General features: G+C 36.5%; 1 protein-coding gene across 4 annotated transcripts in view; it reads left to right on the forward strand.

The window, feature by feature from the left end:
• RAD50 (RAD50 double strand break repair protein) overlaps nt 1-24,639 on the forward strand; it is a 253,493-nt gene that overhangs the window by 196,499 nt on the left and 32,355 nt on the right. For all 4 annotated transcript variants that reach the window (XR_011646535.1, XM_058278397.2, XM_058278414.2 and 1 more), the window contains exons 8-21: nt 4,800-4,928; nt 5,168-5,333; nt 5,898-6,091; nt 6,496-6,702; nt 7,784-7,966; nt 8,433-8,590; nt 11,311-11,486; nt 11,980-12,217; nt 18,795-18,984; nt 20,165-20,291; nt 20,732-20,925; nt 22,342-22,452; nt 22,895-22,987; nt 23,062-23,175. Coding sequence is in view for 3 of the 4 variants with exons in the window: in XM_058278397.2 (XP_058134380.1) it covers nt 4,800-4,928; nt 5,168-5,333; nt 5,898-6,091; nt 6,496-6,702; nt 7,784-7,966; nt 8,433-8,590; nt 11,311-11,486; nt 11,980-12,217; nt 18,795-18,984; nt 20,165-20,291; nt 20,732-20,925; nt 22,342-22,452; nt 22,895-22,987; nt 23,062-23,175 (2,280 nt within the window). In the remaining variant the exon portion in view is untranslated. The remainder of the gene's footprint in view (nt 1-4,799; nt 4,929-5,167; nt 5,334-5,897; nt 6,092-6,495; nt 6,703-7,783; nt 7,967-8,432; nt 8,591-11,310; nt 11,487-11,979; nt 12,218-18,794; nt 18,985-20,164; nt 20,292-20,731; nt 20,926-22,341; nt 22,453-22,894; nt 22,988-23,061; nt 23,176-24,639) is intronic.

The raw sequence follows: 24,639 nt of genomic DNA on the forward strand, positions 1-24,639 counted from the left end.
AAAAGTAGACTCTTCAACAAATGGTGTGGAAAAACTATATCCATAGGCAAAAGAACTTAAAAATTAACTCAAAATGGATCAAAAAACCTAAATATGAGTCAAAACCTAGCCAGTAGCTGTCCAGAAAATACTGCTTCATTACAAGTTCTGTATGATAATGCAGGCTTTGTTTATTTATTTATTTTAACAGTTTCTCTCCATCTTCAGGGGACTCTTTTTCATAAACTTTATTCCTTTCTCACCACACACTACCCTCGATCTTTACTGCACAATTCTCCTAACTTACCTGAAAAGGGAATTGCTTTAGAAATTTGTTCCCAAGTTCAAAAACACTTCTCTGGCTCTCTTGTTTATTTCTTTTTCTACACACAAGTTCATGGTCCTCCTATATCTGATAGCCCAAACTGTCCCATTCTTTTGTCCCATTTCACACTACAGCCTAAGATTTTAAACACTCTGCTGTATTTTTTGTTGTCTACATATTGGTCTTACCATCTAGTAAGGTGCTGTAGATAGAGCTAAACACAAATGCCAAAGAAGGAATCCACAGGATCTAGTGACTAGCCAGATTTAAGGGATAAAGCAGCTAGAGATGTCACAAAAGATCTAAACCCAGATACTCATCATAATCTCAGTTTCACCAAGTGGCAGTAAAGACATTGACAGAAGCTGAGAAATTTGTGGAGTACCATAGCTGAGGTGTTAATATTCAGTGCTCTTGAGTATTAACCCAGTTCTGTTTGTTACTCAAAGATATTTTATAAGGATAGAATTTTTTTCACAAGTGATGTGAATTGTCCCATTCGTTGAGTGCCTACTATATGTCAAACATGGATGAAAGTGCTTTATTTAAGCCCCAGAGCAACGCTATGAGGTTTTATAGGCAAGAAAATTGAGGCATAGGGCATTCATTTGGGAAGTAAGGGGTTTGAGTTCAGGCCTCTGATTCCTGAGCCCTTGCTCTTTTTATGTCAGATTTACTGGGATATAATTTATATAAAATAAAATTACGCTTTTTTTAGTGTATAGTTTGATGAGTTTAGACAAATGCATACAGTAGTATAACCATCACCACAATCAAGATATAGAACATTTCCATCACTCCAGAAAGTTCTCTCAGGTCTCTTTGCTATGTATCCTCACCTTCCACCCCCAGTCCGCAGCAGTCACATCTTCGTTTTCTGTCAACATAGTTTTGTGTTTTCCCAAATGTCATATTAATGGAATCATACAGTATGTAACCTTTCTTGTCTGGCTTCTTTACTTAGCATAATGCTCTTAAATGCATCTGTGTTGTTGCATGTGTTAGTAATTAGTTCCTTTTTATTGATCATAAGTATTCCATTGTGTGGAGCTAAGTAGCTAGGAGTAGGGCTGCTAAGAGGTATGGTAAAGTCTGCTTACTTTTTAAGAAGCTGTCCATCTCTTTTCTAGGGTAGATATATCTCCCTCTCCCTCTCCCTCCCTTCCCCCTCCCCTCCCCTCCCCTCCCCCTCCCCTTCCCCCTCCCTCTCCCTCACATTCAAAAAACATGAGGTCCCCATATACCCCCACCCACCCATGCCACCCCTCCCACATCAAGAAACGCTGCTATCATTGTGGCACATCCACTGCACCTGGGGAATACATTCTGGAGAACCGCTGCAGCACATGGACAGTGGTCCACATTGTAGTCCACACTCTCCCCCAGTCTACCCAGTGGGCCACGACAGGACACAGAATGTCCAGCATCCATCCCTGCAGCACAACCTAGGACAACTCCAAATCCTGAAAATGCCCCCACACCATATCTCTTTTTCCGTCTCCTGACCATCAACCACTGTGGCCACCCTCTCCACGTCACTACTATGGGTAGATATTTTGCATTCTACCAACAAGGTATCAAATCAGTTGCTCATTATACTTGTCAGCACTTAGTATTGTCAGTCTTTTTCACTTCAGCCATATAGTAAGTGTGTAGTAGTATCTTATTTTGATTTTAATTTGCATTTTCCTAATGACTGTTGATGTTGGGCATCTTTTCATATGCCTATTTGTCATCTGAATAATGTCTCTGGTGAAGTGTCTATTCAAATCTTTTGTTATTTCTAATGGGTTTTTTTTTTTTACTTATTATCGTGCTGTGAGATAATGTTTTTAAATACTCTGAATACAAGTCCTTTATCAGATACATGTTTTGCAAAATATTTTATTTTCTTAACTGCTTTTCCAAAGGGCAAAATTTTAAATTTTGATCAAGTCCAATATATTGATTTTCTTTTTCTTCCATGGTTTGTGCTTTTTGTTTCCTAACAAAGAAATTTTTGCCTAATTCAAGGTCATAAAATTTTTCTTCTAGATGTTTTATTTCTTACATTTAAGTCCATGCTCCATTTCAGGTTAATTTTTAAGTATAGTACATGGTAAAGTTTGAGGCTTAGTCTCCCCCCCCCCATGGCGCCCTCTTCTGTTTGCTTGTTGTTTGCTTATTGTTGTTTTTTTTGTTTTTTGTTTTTAAAGATTTTTTATTTATTTCCCTCCCCTTCCCCTCCCCCACCCCCAGTTGTCTGCTCTCTATCCGCTTGTATTCTTGTCAGCAGCATCCAGAATCTATGTCTCATTTTTTTTGTTGTGTCGTCTTGCTGCGTCAGCTCTCTGTGTGTGTGTAGCCATTCCTGGGCAGGCTGTGCTTTTTTTCGTGCTGGGTGACTCTCCTTATGGGGTGCACTCCTTGTGCATGAGGCTCCCCTACATGGGGGACAACCCTGCGTGGCACGGCACTCCTTGCGCGCATCAGCACTGCATGTGGGCCAGCTCATCACATGGATCAGGAAACCCTGGGTTTGAACCTTGGACCTCCTATGTCGTAGGTGGATGCCTACCATTAGGCCAAATCTGCTTCCCTGCTTATTGTTTTTGCTTGTTGTCTGCTTGTTTTTTGCTTGTTGTCTGTTTGTTTTTTCCTTTAGGAGGCATGGGAAACTGAACCCAGGACCTTCTGTGTAGGAGATGGGTGTTCATCAGCTTGAGCCACATCCACTCCTTTGCTCATTTGTTTCTGCTTGTTGTCTGCTACTTGTCTTGCTTGTAGTTTTTTTATCATTTTCTGCTTATTGTTTTTGCTCAATGTCTGCTCGTTGTTTGTTTGTTTTCTTTAGGAGGCTCCTGGGAACTGAATCCGAACCTGGGACCTCCCGTGTGGGAAGTGGGTGCTTAACTACTTAAGCCACATCTGTACCGAGGTTTACTTTTTTTAAATGTCTGGTTGTTCCAGTACCCAGAACCTACATTCTTAACCATTATGCAGTCCTGCCTCCTTCTCTTACTTTCTAATCTTAAGTATTTGCTTTTGTGCAAGTCACTTAGGATGTGGTTCTTGTAAAGATTAGACAGAATGTATGTCAGCACCTATTACAATTTCTGGCACATAGTAGACACTTGATCAATGATAGCTATGATTGTCCTTATTGGTAAAATTACTTTTTTCAAATATCATTTTTTTACTCAGCTAACATTTTTTTATATGTGCTAGGGATATATCAATGAATAAAGTAAACAAAGTTCCTGTTTTTCATTAATACACAAATCACAAAGTATGGTATTGGAAAAATTTTATTAAATGACATTAAAATTGAGGATGCACTTTGGTGCATCTTAGAAAGCTTGCAGTTTGTGTCTAAGCACTGAAAGCATCTTAAGTGTGATATGCTCGTTTAAAATTTAGTTTTAAAAATGTCTTAGAAAAGGAGTTGATCAGCCTTGGAATAATAAAAAGAATCATACAGACAAATAATGGGTGAGTATAAGGGTCATTCAAGGAGAGAATGCCCTGAACCAAGTTATATTTATTCCTAGATGAGGCATCCAACTGTCACTGCTGAAAGAAGCAGAACACTGAGATTATTTGTCACACTTCTCTTGCTCAGAGTCCTCTGTGCTCAGACAAACTTTAGATTAAGATTTAGTCTTCCATGTAAACATGCCTACAGGCCTAGGATGCATTGGTGACTCGCCGTGAGTTTCTGGCCCACTTTAGTACTTCGAATTTTTAAGATAAATTAAATATAGTTAGCCTTTTAAGGATTAAGTTCTTAAAGTGTGATTCTTTACATCATGTGGCTCTAAATACCCATTGGATGAATGACTTTTATGGGAGGTGTTAAGGGCAGGACATGGGTTTAGAATTAGGACTTGGAGTTAATTCCTGCCTTTTCATTATTAGCTATGAGGCCTGGGGTAAGTTACTTCATGTCTCTGATTCTTTTTTTTTTTTTTTTTTTTAAGATTTATTTTTATTTATTTAATTCCCCTCCCCTCCCCCAGTTGTCTGTTTTCTGTGTCTTTTTGCTGCATCTTGTTTCTTTGTCCGCTTCTGTTGTCGTCAGCGGCACCGGAAGTGTGGGCGGCGCCATTCCTCGGCAGGCTGCTCCCTCCTTCGCGCTGGGCGGCTCTCCTTCTGGGTGCACTCCTTGTGCGCGGGGCTCCCCTACGCCCTACGCGGGGGACACCCCTGTGTGGCACGGCACTCCTTGCGCGCATCAGCACTGCACATGGGCCAGCACCTTGCGGGTCAAGGAGGCCCGGGGCTTGAACCGCAGGCCTTCCATGTGGTAGACGGTCGCCCTAACCACTGGGCCAAAGTCTGTTTCCCGATGTCTCTGATTCTTAGTTTCTCTATACTCTCTTTATAGAGTTGTTGTTAGCATTAAATGAGATCACTTTTACTAAGTGCCTGACTCTGCCACATCTTATTTCTCTTTATCCATCAGCAATGTAAACTATACGAATTTCATTTATGCAGGGTGGTTCTTTATTTTCAGAATCGTCTAAAAGAAATTGAACAAAATCTCTCTAAAGTAATGAGACTTGACAATGAAATTAAAGCCTTGGATAGCCGAAAGAAGCAAATGGAGAAAGATAATAGTGAACTGGAACAGAAAATGGAAAAGGTTTGTGGTGGAAGAATTTTATTCTATTCCAGAAATTTGAGGTTATTGTAATGAAACTCTTCTGAAGTTTTCCACTATGTTTTAAAAAAAAAAAGACAAATACAAATCTTGATGTTTGTGTTATTTCTATGTATATATTAAAATAAAGGAATGAGTAAGCTTTTGTTCATATTTGCTCCTCAAAGCAGTCATATATCTTATATTTATACATTATAGCTTTTTATTTTGGTTTTATGTAGGTTTTTCAAGGGACTGATGAGCAACTAAATGATTTATATCACAATCACCAGAGGACAGTAAGGGAGAAGGAAAGAAGATTGGTAGACTGTCAGCGTGAACTGGAAAAATTAAATAAAGAATGTAGGCTGCTCAATCAAGAAAAAGCAGAACTACTTGTTGAACAGGGTAGGACAGAATGTTTACTTGGTCTTTTTTCCTACTATAATGATTATGCATTTCCTTTATGAATAGTGACTCTCCAGGAAATTATGGTGAGCAAACAAAAAAATCAATCTCAGTCACACAATTTGACTCCATTTATATAACATTTTTTAAATGTCAAAATTTAGAAATGGAGAACAGATTAGTGGTTGCCAGGAAGAGGAAGGAAGGAGGTGGGTATAATTATGATTGTAAAAGAACAACAAGAAGAATTCTTGTGGTGTTGGAACTGTTTAATATCTTGACTCTCATGGACCAGTCATCCTACTCAAGTGATAAAATTATATAGACCTTGATACACACATGGATATAAGTGAAACTGGGGAAATCTGAATAAGATTGGTGGATTGCATCAATGTCACTTTCCTGTTTGTAATCTTATACTATAATTTTGAAAAAGGTTACCATTGGGGGAAATAGCAAAGTACACAAAGGGTCTCTGCATTTCATGCAACTGTATATGAATCTACAGTTAACTCAATTTTAAAAAATCAGCTAAATATAAAATAATTATTGTTTTTTTTAAAGGTCGTCTACAGCAACAAGCAGATCGCCATCAAGAACATATCCGAGCTAGAGATTCATTAATTCAGTCTTTGGCAGCACAGCTTGAATTGGATGGCTTTGAGCGTGGACCATTCAATGAAAGACAGATTAAAAATTTTCACAAACTTGTGAGAGAGAGACAAGAAAGGGAATCAGAAACTGTCAACCAACTTATGGTAAATACTTTGAAATATAGTGGTGTTTGTTTTTTATTGTTTTTTGTATCAGATTCTCTAGTTGAATTTTGTTAATTTTCATATGGACTGCATTTCGGCACATTTTTAGATTAACGTTAGGATAGAATCTGCTATGAGCCAGAAAAAAATGGAGGCACATTTTTTTTTAACTTTATAAAGATGCTTTTCTTTCATGTGGTTTTAGGTAAAATTTCTTTTTAAAGTTAATTGCAAAGAAAATTTTTGCTCAAAGTTAATGATTATCTCTGGATGATGGTTGTTATGCTTTTCTGTGTTTTCTTCAGTAGATATGTGTTACATTTGCAATGGGGAAGTGTTTTCTTAATGAATTGTTCAGTGAAAAATTGTTAATGATCTATATCATTCTTTATATATGTACTTAGAATGACTTTACAGAAAAAGAGACTCTGAAGCAAAAACAGATAGATGAGATGAGGGATAAGAAAACTGGACTGGGAAGAATAATTGAGCTAAAATCAGAAATCTTAAATAAGAAGCAAAATGAGCTAAAAAATGTGAAATACGAATTACAGCAGTTGGAAGGATCTTCAGACAGAATTCTTGAACTGGACCAGGAGCTCACAAAAGCTGTAAGATACTATTTGAGTAATATAATAATTTTAAGACTTAAGACATTCAGAATCTTGCATTCTTAAGTATTTTATTGCTAATCCTAAAATTATGGCATTTAATGAAAATGTAAACCTTCCCTATTGATCTCATGTAAAATGAATTTGTTTGAATATCTTGATCACCCACCTCTTTGGTTCTTGAACCTGGTGGGTTGAAAATTAGAATCACCTAGAGAACATTTTAAAAATATTTATGCTCAGGCCTTACCTCAGACATTCCAAACGAGAATCTCTGAGAGTGAAGCATGGGAGTATGTATTCAAAGCTAGGTAATTGTTATGAGCACCTTGGTTAAGGACCACTTACCTGACAGGTAAAAAAAGCAAGTCTTTTCCTTCTAGGTTACACCACCCTTTGTGGATTTTATATGGTTTTTGTCATGTTACCACGTTTTCTGTGGTGAAAATTTACTTCACCCATCTCTTCTTTTTAAGAATTTCCAAATTGTCCCTTCTTTTCTTCTATTCTGTGCACTTCCTTCGTACCTCCACCACCAAAGTAATCTTCCTAAGGCTTGGCAAATCCCTCTTAAATCCCATCTTGATAATTTAAGTAAACATTTATTTCTACTCCCTAACTAGCATATATTTTTGTTACTTCAGCACTTTATCATAATATTGTCTTGTTGGAGTGGGAGGCACAGGTCAGGGACCACATTACACTGTTTTTATAGTTTTAATAATGCCAGGCAATATAATGCGTTACATAGGTGCTTAAAAAAATGCTTAATTGTTGAATGAAGAGTCACTAATTTATATACATAGATAAATTTCACTCAATTTTGCAATAATACTTATTTTTCCCTCCTGTTTGACTCTACCAGGTTTATTTACTCATTCTCTACCCATTATAACATAGTAAGGTAATAAGATTTTCCTTAAACCTTATATAGCCCAATATGTGTTTTTTCTCTAGTTGAATAAACACAGTCTAATATTTTGACTGTCCAAAGGAGCAGTTGATTTCTAATATACTTTGTCATTATCTTAATTCTTACATAAAATATATAAACCTGTGCATTTGATGAATTATTGATTAGGAACGTGAGCTAAGCAAGGCTGAGAAAAACAGCAATGTAGAAACCCTAAAAACAGAAGTAGTAAGCCTTCAAAATGAGAAAGCAGACCTAGACAGGACCCTGCGTAAATTGGACCAGGAGATGGAGCAGTTAAACCATCATACTACAACACGTACCCAGATGGAGATGCTGACCAAAGACAAAGTATGACTTTCCTTTTTGTTCTAATTATAGTTTTTAGAACTTAAAGTATCATGTCTTGCATTCATAATTGATACATTGTGAAGTATTTAGTTGGCATTGACTTTATATTTTAGGGTTTGAATGAACTTAACACTCTATAAAATAGGCTTTTAAGCTTAAAAATTATTTTTAATTAAAAGAAATAATACAGCAATATATACATACAAACATATTTGTATATGTTGCTGTTACCTTTTATTGTATAGAAGTTTAAAATTTTTATATTGTCAGAACTGTTAACTTTTTCCTTTATGGTTTAGAAAGGTCATCTTGACTAAAAAATTTAACAAGAAAAATTATATTTTTTCTTGCATTTTTTAATTTAATTTTTAAGCCAGAACTTCATTCGATCTATAATGTATTTGAGCCAGCTCACATAATGTGCAGATCTCAGACTTTATTTTTAAAAGATGTTTTTTTCCTATAGGCTGACAAAGATGAACAAATCAGAAAGATAAAATCTAGGCACAGTGATGATTTAACTTCATTGTTGGGGTATTTTCCCAACAAAAAACAGCTTGAAGACTGGCTTCATAGTAAATCAAAAGAAATTAATCAGACCAGGGACAGACTTGCCAAATTTAAGTAAGTAGTCATAGTATTTGGAGATGTAATAAAAGTTCCTTATTTTTAATTGCTTTAAAAATTGTTTATTGTTATGAAATGGCATGTATCGTTAATTGACTTTATTTCTCCTATATTTTAGAAGTAAAATGGTAATGGTTAATTATTTGGACCTTTTTCCCTTGAAAGTTTGCAGACCTAATTAAGAGGTTTAAAATTCTAAAATTCTCTTTTCATATCTGTGAGTGACCCTTATTAAGAAGTGATCATTTTTCTCAGATGACACCTTGAGTGACAGTTGAATAAAAGTGCGAATAATTCTGCACTGATTTTTGAGGAAGATAGTGTTAAATTTGTATTTCTTGTGGATATGTGTTAAGGATCCAGTTTTTTTTTTCATTTTTAAAAAATTCAAGTATATCACTCATACATAAACATACATAAACAGTAAGTGTATAGTATTAGTTGTGAACTTACAAAACAAATATGCATAACATCATACAGACTCATACCTCACTCTACCACCAATACCTTGCATTGTTGTGAAACATTTTTAACTAATGATTAAAGAGTATCCTCAAAATATTACTACTAACTAAAGTGTTTTCCCCCAACTCACTCTATTATTATTTTTTATATCATTTATACATGAACATACATAAAAATTAAGTGTATAGTAAAAGTTGTGAACTTACAAAGCGAACAGGCATAACATACCTGGGGTCTCATACAGGGGTCTCATACATCAACACACCACCAACACCTTGTAATGTTGTGAGACATTTGTTACAAATTATGAAAGAATATTTTCAAAATATTACTACTAACTCTAGTCCTTATCTTATATTTGGTGTATTTTTCCCCCAACCCATCCTATTATGATTTTTTTAAAAATTTTTATGACACAAGTTATAAACTTACAAAACAATCATGCACATGTGTAAAATTCCCATACAACACCTCTCTATCAACACACCTCACTGTGGTAGAACAGTTGTTACAGATTATGAGATAATATCATCAGACTATTACCACCAGCCATGGTCCATCGTTTACATTTGGCTTACTTTTTCCATCCTCCCCATTATCAACACAGTACATCTTTGGCATTGGTACTTGAATATTACATTACTACTGTTAACCACAGTCTATAGGTCACTCCAGTTGTATTTGTCCCATGCTTTTCCACATACCCACCTCCCTGCAATAGTGATGTACGTCTGCTCTGTTTCACAAAGGACACTCTTGCATCTGTACCATCAACCACAATTCTTATCCGCCTGTGTTTACTGTGTTATTCAGTCCCTATACTATTCTCTAGCTTTCTGTCAATTGGCATTTACATCTCTAAACTACCCTTTTCAGCCACATTTCCATTTATAAACCAGCTCTTACTCACTAAATGTGTTACAATCCACTCGATATATTTCCACACTTGTACAGTAAATTAAAATTTCTACGTACATTAAACATCAATCGTCCATCTCCATCCTCCTCTTATCTCCTTTAAGAATCCATCACCTTCCACCAGGTTTGAAGATATTTTCCTAGAAGCCTTATGGCTCTTGATTTTGTATTAGGGTTTTTTATCCATTTCGAGTTAATTTTTATATAAGGGTACTCTTTCCTTCTTTTGTCTATGGATATTCAGTTCTCTTAGCACCATTTGTTGAATGGACTGTCCAACAGTCCAAGCTGGGTGGGTTTGACAAGCTAGTAAAAAATAACTTGACCGTGGATATGAGAGTCTGTTTCTGAACCATCAATTCAGTTCTCTTGGTCTATGTGTCTGTTTTCATGCCAGTACCAGTTGTTTTTACCACTCTAGCAAGGTAATACAATTTAAAGTCTGGAAGTCAGAGTCCTCCAATTTTGCTTTTCCTTTTTAAGATGTTTCTGGCTATTCAGGACCCCTCACCCTTCCAAATAAATTTGATAATTATGTTTTCCATTTATTTAAAATGAGTTTTTATTGGGATTGCATTGACTTAGTGTATCAATTTGAGTAGAATAGACATCGTAGTGATATTTGGTCTTCCAATCCATGAGCATGAAATATTCTTCCAATTATTTAGGTCTTTTTTTATTTCTTTTAACAATTAATTGTAGTTTTCTGAATACAAATACTTTGTATCATTAGTTAAGTATATTCCTTAATATTTGTGTTTTATCTGTCCTTTTATTTCCACCACTTTTTTAAAGACTTAGTTCTTTTATTGATAAAATCTTCATTTCTAGACTCTTCTAGGCCTCTCTCTTCTGTCTTTTTAGGCTGTAGCACAGCTTTTGTAGTATTTCCTGCAAAGCCGGTCTCTTGGTTACAAACTCTCTCAGTTTCTGTTGACAGAGGAAAGATTTTTGCAAGAAGATGGGGAAATAACATTGTGAAAGAACCAAAGGGAATTAAGAGAAAGTTCTCCTTCTCTCTTCTCTCCAGTAGCTCCTGCAAGCATCTTTACTTGTTAGGGTTCTTACCTTGGGATCTAAGACCATGAACCCTCAGAAATCAGGCAGAATTTTGCCTTTGTCCTTTGTTTCTGGGTACATGCCCTTACCAGGGTTGACAGGGAAGTCAGTGTCCCAGGGGAAGTGCTAAGGCAGAAGTGGATTTACAAAGGAAGTATTTGGTTGTAACAAACCTTTGTAATACTTATTGGCAGAATTTGTCTTCTATCTACTTATTCAAACTTTTCAGTCTCATTTCTTACATTTTAAAGTTATAATACATATTCTTATTTTAGCAAAGAACTGGCTTCAGCTGAACAAAATAAAAATCATATAAATAATGAGCTTAAAAGAAAGGAAGAGCAGTTGTCCAGTTATGAAGACAAGCTGTTTGATGTTTGTGGTAGCCAGGATTTTGAAAGTGATTTAGACAGGCTTAAAGAGGAAATTGAAAAATCTTCAAAACAGCGAGGTAAGTTATCTGCTTTATATTATCAAGGTGCCTTAACACTAGTTCATTCACAGTTAACAATTAAGAATAGGAGATTTTAAAATCTCATTCTGGAGCCACATGGCTTGAGTTTCCATCCTAGCTCTATAATTTGTCTGTGATTTTGGGAAAATTATTGAAGCCTTTTTCTACACCAGATTTATTATCTGTAAAATGAGGACCGTATTACCTACAAGCCAGGTTATTAAGGAGTGAATGAGATAATAGGTGTAAAGCTCTTAGAATAGTTCCTGGCACATAGTAAGCTCTCAACAGATTTTAAATTTTGTTATACTTTTTACATGTTATAATTCATACAAATCTAAGTGTATCTTTCCTTTGGCAGAAGATTTTTTAATTATCAAAATTTTGGTTTCTTTCATATATGTGTTTATAATTTACAGGAAGAGATGTGATCATATTAACTGTATTTTACATCATTCTTACTGGTGGTATATTTATTTTCTGAAAATAGCCATGTTGGCTGGAGCCACAGCAGTTTACTCCCAATTCATTACTCAGCTAACAGATGAAAACCAATCTTGTTGCCCTGTCTGTCAGAGGGTTTTTCAGACAGAGGCTGAATTACAAGACATCATCAGTGATTTGCAGTCAAAGCTGAGACTTGCTCCAGATAAACTGAAGTCAACAGAATTAGATCTAAAAAAAAAGGAAAAGCGGCGTGATGAAATGCTAGGACTTGTGCCCATGAGGTGAGACTAAGGATTTACTATTACTATACATGAGGCAGTAGCACTGCAAAAGGTATCCATCTGTTTTAGTTTCCTAGGCTGCTCAAAGCAATACCATGAAATGGATTCGCTTAAATAATGGAATTTGCTTACAGTTGAGACCAGGAAAATGTCCAAATCAAGGCATCATCATCAAGGCAATGCTTTCTTTCATGCTCTCGGTGATCCTTGGTTCCTCTGTCACATGGCAAGGCACATGGCAACATTTGCTGGTCTCTCCCTTCTCTTTTAGGCTTCCTTTATTTCAGCTTCTTGCTTCCTTGACTATCTGTAGTCATTCCTTTTATAGAGGATTCCATTGTAGGATTAAGACTCATCCTGAATGTAGGAAGTCACACCTTAATTGAAGTAGCCTCCTCCAAAGGCCCTACTTACAATAGGTCCCCAATCACAGGAATGGGTTAACTTTAAAAACATGTTTTTCTGGGGGTACATTCAGCTTCAAACCACCACTCCATCCAATGCTTAGCATATGGTAGATACTTAGGATGTTTCGAATGAATAAAAATTAAAGTCCGAATTCTGAGCCAATATGTCCTATCTCATATTGTTATTTATTTATTTATTTATTTATTTTTAAGATTTATTTATTTAATCCCCCCTTCCCCCTGTTGTCTGTTCTTTGTGTCTGTTTGCTGTGTCTTGTTTCTTTGTCTGCTTCTGTTGTCGTCAGCGGCATGGGAAGTGTGGGCGGCGCCATTCCTGGGCAGGCTGCACTTTCTTTCGTGCTGGGCGGCTCTCCTTACAGGTGCACTCCTTGCGCGTGGGGCTCCCCTATGCCGGGGACACCCCTGCATGGCGCAGCACTCCTTGCGCGCATCAGCATTGCACATGGGCCAGCTCCACATGGGTCAGGGAGGCCCGGGGTTTGAACTGCGGACCTCCCATGTAGTAGACAGACGCCCTAACTACTGGGCCAAGTCCATTTCCCCTCATATTGTTATTTATATGATAAGAAAAAAAAATTAGCTTGTTTAAAAAAAAACAAAACTAAGCTTGTTACTTAAACTAGTCATGAAGCACATATGGTCACGGGTTTTTGGTTGCTACTTGTTTAATTCCTAGTACTTGCCTTGAAGGCATAAATTTTGACTGGTTTAGAGCCCTTCACTAATATGTCACTACCTAACCCCAGCAAAAGAATTAAGTCAGGAAGTATGTGATGATTGCTGTGGTGTCTCCCAAAGTTAGAGCACAGGATTGGGCACAGAGACCAATAAGATAAGACCCTCAGGGAGCTAATGACCTAACTAAGCTGACAAGCTCTCAGATTTAGACATTTAGAAAGCTAAGCTAGATGAAGAACTTAATTGGTTCAAACAAATGGATTAGTTAAAAGGAGAGATGCCAGTGAGCTACCGAATGAGAAAAGGACTTTGAGAATGAAAGAGGAGGGAGGATGTAAAGCATGGAGAAGTTGGACCATCTGTTAAGAGGAGGAAAGGGGAGGGGGAAATCAGAGGAATGTGTGCAAAGGCAAGGAGTGTATGACCTACACTGCAATAGAAGTATTACCTGGAGTTTGGGGAATTATTTTTTGGGCTTAATTTCCATAAGCTGAGAGGATAGGGCTATATTTTGTCCAGGCCTCATTACAACTATCTGATAGATCAGGAGGAGATAGTTCTAAGGGATTTAATGAATGGTGTATTTTAGGAAGATTAATCTAATGTTAATATTGAATGGATTAGAATGAGAAAAGGTCTGGAAATAGAAAAACCAGGAGGGTTTGTTGTCCTGGAAAACCAAAGAGGCATTCCAGAAAGAAGAAAAAGGCCTAAGAATATGTGCCTTTTGAGAGCCAGCCTCCAAGATGCCCCCCAGGGATCCTCTCCTGGTTTTCATACTCTTGTAACCTCTTCCTCTTATATTGTTCAAAAATTGGTCTGTAACTAATAGAATTGACAGAGTGATGACATGCCCCTTCTAAGGTTACTTAAAAGGCACTGTGGCTTGTTCTTGCATGTGCGCTCTTTCTCTCTTGGATCAGGGGAAGCCAGCTGCCCTGTTGTGAGTAGTCCACATGACGTGGACCTGAGACCTTTAAACAACCATATGAGTGAGTTTGGAAGCAGATTCTTCAGTCTTCAGATGACTGCAGCCCTGGCTGACAGCTTGACTGAATCAGGGTGTCTTTTGAATCTTCATGAGACACCCTGATTCAGAAGTACGTAGCTGCTCCTGACCCTCATACCTGTCTGAAGCAATAAAAGCTGTTGTTTTAAGCCGCTAAGCTTTCAGGTGTTTTATTATGTAGCAGTAGGTAATAAAAGCACTAAGGGTGAAAATTAGATTATTAGGGGCTACAGAGAGAATGTTACGAGGACATAGAAGCAGGATGAAAGAGAATGACAGGAATAAGTCAATATAGCTTAAAAAGAGAAAGATCAAATAAAGGTAAAACTTGAAGTTGGTAGAAAGTGCATGTAGAAGAAATGCTCCTTATCTGGAGTGGCACATTGTATCATTCTGGTTACCACACATAAATAAGATAACCTGATGCTTGAAAAGTTTCAGAGAAAGCACTAAAAATGGACCTAGATGTTAGCAGAACTGCCCAGTGAAGACAGATGTGAATTGAAACCTTTTCTACCCAAGACACCAAGACATGAGACCAGATGAAGAGTCATATGGTGAACCCCAGTTTGTTCACCAGGGTCTAACGTCCTATATCCATTGAGACATACTGGAGAACTGGAGAAGGATGAGTCTAGGATAAATGAGAAGATCCTTTTTACCATAATGGGAGATAGCATTATAAAATACATTGTAATCTTTTTTAAAGTTTAACTAAATCCACAAATGAAAGATCAGTAATGAATTAGTAACAGAAACCTTTTTTTGTTGTTATTGTTAAGTGGAAAAGCAATGGCTTAAGAGTACAGTCAGGTTGATTTTTAATTCTGGTTCTGCTGAGTGACTTAGTAGATGACATTTAAACCATCTGGGCCTTAGTTTTGCCCATATAAAGTGAGAGTGTTGACTTGGGATGATCACAAAGCTTCCTTCTTGCTCTGTTTGTAATATAGGCCACTACTTTGTCATGTATTGCATGGAGTCACTGTCAGAGACACTAAACAGGTCTATTTTTGACAGTTACCCGGGTGGAGGGTTATTATTGGTGAAGAGGGGTAGGGTAACAAGAAAGGTTATTTTTATCAGTATGCCGTTTGTCTTTGCACGTGTGAAATATACCCTGGGTGCCAACACTGTCATGAGAACTGTCTATTCATTGAATTATTTACTTAATAGGCACTCTGCTAGTGTGCCGGTAATATAGCAGCAGTAAACAAAATAGATAAGAATCCTTGCCCTCATGCAGTTTGCATGCTAGTTGCAGGGGAGATGGATAATAATTTAGGAAATATCTAGTATGTTAGATGATGATCAGTGCTATGGGAAAAAATACAGCAGAGTACAGGAATAGGGAGAGCCTTAGAGGGATGGTGCTAAGGGAGTTGCTGATAAAATTGGCATTTAGCAGAGAGGTGAGGAAAACAGCCATGCAGTACTCAAGAAGAACATTCCAGGCTCTATACGTCCAAGGATTATGTTTGGCCTGAAGGCCAGAGAGGAAAGTGGTAGAAGATGAGCTTAGAGAGTAGTAGGAAGCCCCAAATTCACCAGCACTTTATTTGAGATCACCATCCTGAATGAAATCTCCGCTGAAGATATGCCTTTTGGTCATTTAGCCTCGTTCGGCTCAGGTTCCTTTATTTATTTTAAATTTTATTTTTTATTTATTTCTCTTCCCTTCCCCCACCCTGTTGTCTGCTTTCTGTGTCCATTTGCTGTGTGTGTAACACCTCATTTAAGTAAAAACTTAGTTTAATTAGTATTTTCCCCATTCCTCCTGTATTAGGCTCTCCAGAGAAACAGAACCAACAGGAATTGGCTCATATGACTTTGGACTTTGGCATGTCTGAATTCTGTAGGGAATTCTGTAGGGAATTTTTTTTTTTTTTTTTTTTTTAAGAGGTCAAGGTCTTTATTGGTCTATACCTACGCCTGGAGACGCAGCAGTGCTGGAGGTACAGAGTGTGCAGGGGGGACATTTTTATGGAATCTACATCTAAGGTTACATAAACTGAAAACTTGATTCTTAACAAGGATTCAGCCGACTCTGAGTGGAATGCACCTTTACCACGTAACACAGCAGGTGACATTGAATTCCTCAGGAGAAACTGACTGGCTGAAGTAGAGAAATTCTTCTTTGTGACTACTGAAATCATCAGTACTCACTTTAAGGCCTCCAACTGAATGAACAAGAAGATTCCTCTTACTGCTGAAGGCAGCCTCCTTTGTTGGTTGTAAATGTAATCAACCATAGATGGAATCAACTGACTAATAATTCAAATCCATCCATGAAATACCCTCATGGTAACAATCAGGCCAGTGCTTACTTGACCAAATAACTGGACACCATAACCTAATCAAGTTGGCACATAAAATTAACCACCATACCTCCTAAAGTCTCTTTTAATACCACATCTGTGTCAGGCCTTTTTCGTACAATTCCCTTGGAGAGGGAAAGCTGTCACCAAAATAAATTGAGTTTCTGAAATAACGAAAGCTCCAGAACCCTAAAAGATATTTGTAGCCCATTCTCTTAGGAATGTCTTTTCTTTTTCTTAGATACTTATTATTTTCTCGTCTTAGGTAGTCATCATGAAAAACAGGGCACCAAATTCTAGACAACATTGATGAAGGGTTTCATGTGTGTGTGAGAAAATGCCAAAACAGGATTAAAATTTGTATTGATGCCAGAAGTTCTCCACAAAACTGTCCCCAGCCCTGTAATTCCTAAGTGAATTCTTGACTGTCATTAGGCTATCATACTTACGCCACTTTTTAGTACTGGGTCACTGGTACTATGTCCCTTTTTAGGCACATAATTTAAGACTAAATTCTGGTCTATAACTGCAATATTAAGGAAGTATTATGACCGTAGAATTTTTCATAACCTGCATACCTTCACATTTACTCAGCAAATGTTCATTCCTATGGCATAAAAAATTATAGGTCTTAAATTGCACAGAGTAGTTGGTTGGCATTTCTGGGTCATAGTGTGGGCTTTTTTAAAAAAATCATTAAATAGCAGTATGTAAGAGCTAACCTTGAGTTTCTAGTTTTTTCTTGAATATATTACAAAACTTTTATAAGATTATTATACCAATTTAATTTTAAACAAGAATTTGGGGTTTTTCTGAAATAAACTCCGTGATTCCTTTTTTTTTTTTGAGATTAAATACAGGTTTTTTTGCTCCAGAGATGTCAACAGAAATTAGTACAGAGCTAGTACTTGCCACAGAGACAATTCATTAGTTAGAATAGCTCTGATAAAATGGATTGACAACTTTTGTACCTTAAACCCATGTAGCATTTGACTGTGTTCTTCCTTCCTTCCTCCCTCCTTCCCTCACTCCCTTCCCTATTTTCTGTCATTTTTTTAAACTTTTTTTTTTTTAACATTAATTTTTTATTTCTCTCCCCTTCCCTCTCCCCCCGTTGTCTGCTCTCTGTGTCCATTTGTTGTGTGTTCTGCATCTGCTTGCACTGTCATGGCACCTGGAAACTGCGTCTCTTTTTTGTTGCGTCATCTTGCTGTGTCAGCTCTCCGTGCGTGCAGCGCCACTCCTGGGTGGGCTGCACTTTTTTCACGTGGAGTAGTTCTCCTTGTGGGGCACACTCCTTGCATGCAGCAGCACTGTGTGCAGGCCAGCTTACCACACGGTCAGGAGGCCATGTGGATTGAACCCTGGACTGTCCCTGTGGTAGGCGGATGCTCTATCAGTTGAGCCACATCTGCTTCCCTAACTTTTTCATTTTTAAATAATTTTAGATTTCCAGAAGAATTACCAAAGTAGTATAGAGAATTCTTGTATACCCCTAATTCAGCTTCCCCCAATGTTAACAATTTATATAGCCATAATTATCAAAACCAGAAAATTAACATTTATATAAAATACTGTTAACTAAACTACAACCTTAATCAAATTTCAGCAGTTTTTCCATTAATGTCCTTTTTCTGTTTCAGAAAACAATTCAGGATCCCACATTGCATTTAGTTGTTATTTCTCCCTACCTTCCTACCTCCTAGTCTATACCATTTCCTTAGTCTTTGTCTTTTCATGACCTTGATACTTTTGATTAGTCGGGTTAATTTTTAAAAAGTCTATCATTTTGGCAAACACCATATTAATATTATATTGGAGGAACATCTATCATTTACTAAAATCTACTAAAATCAGTGTGCAAAAAAGAGAAACAGGATATTTGCTGGATAGCGTAAAAAAATCTCTCCTAAGCCACTGATTAATTACAAAGAGAAAAATAGTAAATTTACAATAATAAATGTAAATAATAACCACCTTAACTAAGTGAACAACATCTCCAGTAACAAGATACATTTGACCCACTAATATGCTCCTCAGAAATAAAACATCACTTCTATGGTACTATTGTCAAAAATGCACAGCCTCAATATAATTATGAGAAAAATTCAGATAGCCTGTTTTTAATTGTGTTTTCTGTTAAGGCAAAGTATAGTTGATTTGAAGGAGAAGGAAATACCAGAATTAAGAAACAAATTGCAGAATGTCAACCGAGACATACAGCGCCTAAAGAATGACATAGAAGAACAGGAAACACTCTTGGGTACAATTATGCCTGAAGAGGAAAGTGCTAAAGTATGCCTGACAGATATTACAATCATGGAGAGGTTCCAGGTAAGTTTATTGTAGTTTAAGGCAGAACAAAATGTGTTCCCTAATGGTTTGAGTATGAAGGGTTAGACTATAAAACACAGTAGCTGATATCAGGCACAGATTGTGTTTAGAGTTCCCCATCCTGAATTTCAGGTGTGGTCAGGGAACATCTGCTTAGGTTGTATTACTAGCTTAAACAGTTTTATTCATAAATTATGGGAATTAAGAAGCATTTGTGGTTACTTTTCATTTTTAGTTTGCTTCCTTTTTATTTTTTCATATAGTAAACTATCTGTTCTTCTAAGATGATGATGCTAACAGTCACAGTCTGCATACAATATGGTTTTGTATAGATTATTTACAATTTACAATAGAATTATTTTTTCTGAAAACTTTTAAGTTCAAAAGCTAAGTAAACAATAAGATATTGCCATTTGAAGTTACCAGATGTCATAGTTTAAAGTCTTAGTCTTTAGCAAATATTCAGGGAATCAATCTGGATGAAATAGTCATATAAATGTTCTAACTTATCAGAAAAAGTCCACTAATTTTGATCTCAAAATGTGTTGCTCTTTTTGTTTGCTTCCTTTTGTTTACATCATTTGAATTACTAAAAATTAATTTCTTTTTTTGTTAAGATTTATTTATTTATTTTTCTTTCCCCTTCCCCCGCCCCCCAGTTGTCTGCTCTTTGTGTCCATTTGCTGTGTGTTCTTCTGTGTCCGCTTTTATTTTTGTCAGCGGCACCAGGAATCTGTGTCTCTCTTTGTTGTGCCATCTGGCTGCATCAGTTTTCCGTGTGTGAGGCGCCACTCCTGGGCAGGCTGCACTTTTTTTGCATGGGGTGGCTCTCCTTACAGGGCACACTCCTTGTGCTTGGGACTACCCTATGTGGGGGACACCCCTGCATGGCAGGGCACTCCTTGCGCACATCAGCACTGCACATGGGCCAGCACACCACATGGGTCAGGAGGCCCTGGGTTTGATCCCTGGACCTCCCATTTGGTAGGTGGATGCTCTGTCTGTTGAGCCAAATCCGTTTCCCTAATTTCATTTTTATCCTATCAAACTGTGCTACAATTATATCTAGAAACAGTTACAAGTTTAGATTTTTAAAAATAAATAATAGCAATTCTTAAAATTTTGAATAATGATAATGTACTGAGTTCTTCAAAGGGAATAACTTTGTTATATTCTTAAGATGGAACTTAAAGATGTTGAAAGAAAAATTGCACAGCAAGCAGCTAAGCTACAAGGAATAGACTTAAATCGAACTATTCAACAAGTAAACCAGGAAAAACAAGAAAAACAACACAAATTAGATACAGGTAATCTATTTACTCATGTATCATAAAGGCTTGAACATTCCCAGCATGAATTTCTTTCCATAAATTTTATCCCCATTACATGGACAAGGAGCTGTCTTTCTTCTGTGTAGTCCAGAATATAGTTACTCTCTTTTCTTAAAAGGATCACTTTTCTTTGCTTCATTTTTTTGAACAACTGTTGAATGATGGAGAGAATCAAATGAGCTGTGCTCTTTCTCAACCATACATGCTCTGTGAGCCTCATCTGTGAGTGGCCAGGAGGAGACAGCAGACAGATTTGGGACCTGGAGGGGTTCTCATTGCACTTCATTTGCAGTGGGTGGGACACATAGAAACTCAGCCTTTGTGGCTTCAGTAGATCTATAAAAACTGGAAGGATGCTACTCAGGTTATTTTCTGTACCCTTACATGAATCACTGTGTCAATATGTTTTAATGTAGTTTCCAGTAAGATTGAATTGAATCGTAAGCTTATACAGGACCAGCAGGAAGAGATTCAACACCTAAAAAGTACAACAAATGAACTTAAATCAGAGAAACTTCAGATATCCACTAATTTGCAACGTCGTCAGCAACTGGAGGAGCAGACTGTGGAATTATCCACTGAAGTTCAGTCCTTATATAGAGAAATAAAGGTAAGAATATTGATACATATTTGTTTTAGAATAAGTTCAAAGTTTAAAAAATATATATAAAAATATATATGTGTGTGTTCTTCTGTGTCTGCTTGCATTCTTGTCAGGCAGCACCAGAAATCTGTGTCTCTTTTTGTTGCTCATCTTGCTGTGTCAGCTCTCCATGTGCGGGGCATACTCCTTGCTTGTGGGGCACCCCTACGTGGGGGACACCCCTGTATGGCATGGCCTTGTATGCAGCAGCACTGTGCATGGGCCAGCTTCACGATACAGGTCAGGAGAGCCTGGGTATCGAACCCTGGGCCCTCCATATGGTAGGTGGACGCTCTGTCAGTTGAGCCACAACTGCTTCTCATTTTAAAATATTCTTTACTAGTTTAATAGCTAGAATTACAATTACTATGAAGATCAAGTGAGAGTGGTATAATAATTTTTTGTGTAGTTCTAGGATGACAAAACTTGTACTAATGGGTAGAGGTTTCTGGAAGAAGGGCTTTGGCCATGATAAGGAAGACCTGGATATCCTGCTTCAGTAGTGAACTTCCTGTTACTGGGATTAGTCATGTGGTAGCTGAATAGCTCCATTTAGGATTCCTGCTTATATGGGAGGTTTGTCTTATCTACAAATTCTATATCCATGATAGACAGTATCTCTTAGTCATATCACTCCTTCCATCCATTCCAGATGTAGTCCCAGAATCTTTCCCATTACAATGAGAAGGCACCGAGTTGCCTCAAGAAATGGAACTCATTTGCTATCCATTATCTAGAAGAATGAAATCTAAAAATCATCAATCAAATTTATGAACAGTTTTAGAAACAACAGTCTTCTCTAGGTTTTCATAATTATGCACACTTAGGAAGCACAAGTATATCCCTGAATCTATCATTTATTATTGTAAATGTCTATTTCTTAAATATTTTTGAATTACAAATTATCAGAGGCTTGGAAAATGATATAAAATGATACTATCTTACATTTATATCATTTTTTATCATTTGTAAAGCTCTTTGACATTAAAACATTGTGTGTCAGCAACCCTGTTAAGATAGGTGACTAACTCCCCTTTTTGTAGAAAAAGAAATTGATACTCACAGATGTCACATGACTGACCCAAGTTCATACTGCTAATAAGAGGCAGGATTGATTTACAGGTAGGTCTCCTGATGCCCAAGACATTTGACTCTCCACCACACTCTATCACTTCTCTGGCCAAGTCATTCTCTGTGCCTGTTTGTTCATCTGAAATATATAATGAAAATAATGACACCTTCCTCACAGAGTGGTGTGAGGAGCAAATGAATTGAATTTTATAATGTGGCACATAGCAAGTATGTATCATGACTATAAAGTTGACACCTAATATAAGAAAATAGAATGACATATATAAGACTTTATTTTTTAAATATTTTTAGGATGCTAAAGAGCAGGTAAGCCCTTTGGAAACAACACTGGAAAAGTTTCAGCAGGAAAAAGAAGACTTAATCAACAAAAAAAATACAAGCAACAAAATAGCACAGGATAAAGTGAGTTTTCATTTATATATTTACTTACCAGATATGTGTTAAGCTTACTATTATGTTCATAGCACATGTTAGACACTGTTATTTCATATAAAATGAAATAACAAAGATAAATAGTATTTCAAATTTGTGATATAATTTTGACACTAGAAATTCTTGATAGAATTAAGGTTAAACTTAAATTATTTCGCTTCTTGGTCTAACATAGAAGATAAGAATTGTAAGGACTTTGGAAACCATTTAATCCCAATCTCAATGGTGATAAAGGGACTGTTTAAAATCATAAAATTTGGTGGTGGTTGAAACTGTAACTCAAGGGTCTAATTTCCAAGCCAATGTTTTACTAAGCTTCCCTAATAACTTTTCATTACCTTAATATAAGACATTTCCTTGGGAATAAATCTTGCTCCCAATCAGTGTAAAGTTAATAAATCTTTTTCCACAGCTGAATGATATCAAAGAGAAGGTTAAAAATATTCATGGTTATGTGAAAGACATTGAGAATTATATTCAAGATGGAAAAGATGACTATAAGAAGGTAATTTAAAACTTAAAATTATTTATTTGGCTATATTTTTATTTCAGACACTTAAAGCATTTTCTTTTTTGTAGCAAAAAGAAACTGAACTTAATAAAATAATAGCACAACTAAGTGAATGTGAAAAACACAAAGAAAAGATAAATAAAGAAATGGGAGTCATGAGACAAGATATTGATACACAGAAGGTAGGTCTTTTCTCTAGTGACTTATATTTGTTTACAGTATCACTTATACCCATAACATTTTTTCTTTAAATTTTTCACTTTTATTTGTAGTAGACGATCCAGTGAGAAGAAATGCCAGCAGTACAGAAAAACAATTCCATTAACAATTCTTTTCCTCTTCCCTTATTTTTCACTTTTATTTTCAATGAAAGACCCCACTTAGTAAAAGTTCTAAGATAAAAGCATAAAGTTTACCTTCCCTTCTCCTAATCCCTAATCTTACTCCTAGATGTCATTACTGTTAACAGTTTCTAGTTTGTTCTTATAGAAGTTTTATTCATATAGGTATATAGATGTATACATACATTTTTTAATATATAAATTTACAGATGGAATCATACCATTTTATATGTTGTTTTTTTTTCATTTAATGTAATTAAATCTTTACAGATCAATTCACAGTTCTACCACATACTTTTTTTTTTTAAGATTTATTTTATTTATTCCCACCACCCCCCTTGTTGTTTATTTGCACTCGTTGTCTGCTCTCTGTGTCTGTTCATTGTGTGCTCTTTGTGTCTGCTCATGTTCTTTTTGGAAGGCACTGGGAACTGAACCCAGGACTTCCTGTGTGGGAGGGAGGCGCCCAGTCTCTTGAGCCACATCCTTTCCCTGGTTATTGTGTATCTTATTGTGTTTCCTCATTGTGTTTCCTCACTGTGTCATCTCATTGCATCATCTTGTTGCATGAGCTCCCCATGCCAGCCCATAGCATCAGCTTGCTGTCTTGCTTGTCTTCTTTAGAAGGCACCAGGAACTGAACCTCAGAACCTCCCATGTGGTAGGTGGGTGCCCAACTGCTTGAGCTACATCTGCTTCCCTCTACCACATACTTTTTAATGATTATAAAATATTCTGTTTTGTATATGCACCATAACTTTGCTTGATTCCTTTTTTTCTTATTGCAAACTTTGTGGCAGCAAATATCCTTCTACATATATTTCTGTCTTTTCTTACTTACACTAATGTGTATAGGTAAGATAAATTTGTAAAAGAGAAATTGAAGGCTAATGGACTCTTAAAATTTATCTGTAAGGAACATATATATTAAGCCACTTTTCAGTTGATTCCTGTATTATTATTATTTTCCTTATTAAGAAAATTAATTTCCACAGTATAAATCACATTGAAAAGCTTTCTTCCAGCATGCCTTTTGCATGCATGGAAATTAATACTGTGCCATTTCTCTCTTATTGCTGTTTAAACAAAATTTGCTACTTGAATACTTCAGTCACTTGGTTATAAGTAGTAGTTAAAAGAAAATGAGCCAGATTAACCTTTTCTGATTATAGCACCAGGAATTTCAAATATATGGAACATCAGTCAAGGACAAATGGAATTTCTGCCTCACCTAGTAAATGCTGAAAACTATAATTATGATTACCACTAGCTTCTATGTGGGTTACCTATATAAAATTACAAATT

The sequence above is a fragment of the Dasypus novemcinctus genome, chromosome 2 (genome assembly GCF_030445035.2).
Source record: "Dasypus novemcinctus isolate mDasNov1 chromosome 2, mDasNov1.1.hap2, whole genome shotgun sequence".
Taxonomy (NCBI): Eukaryota; Metazoa; Chordata; class Mammalia; order Cingulata; family Dasypodidae; genus Dasypus; species Dasypus novemcinctus.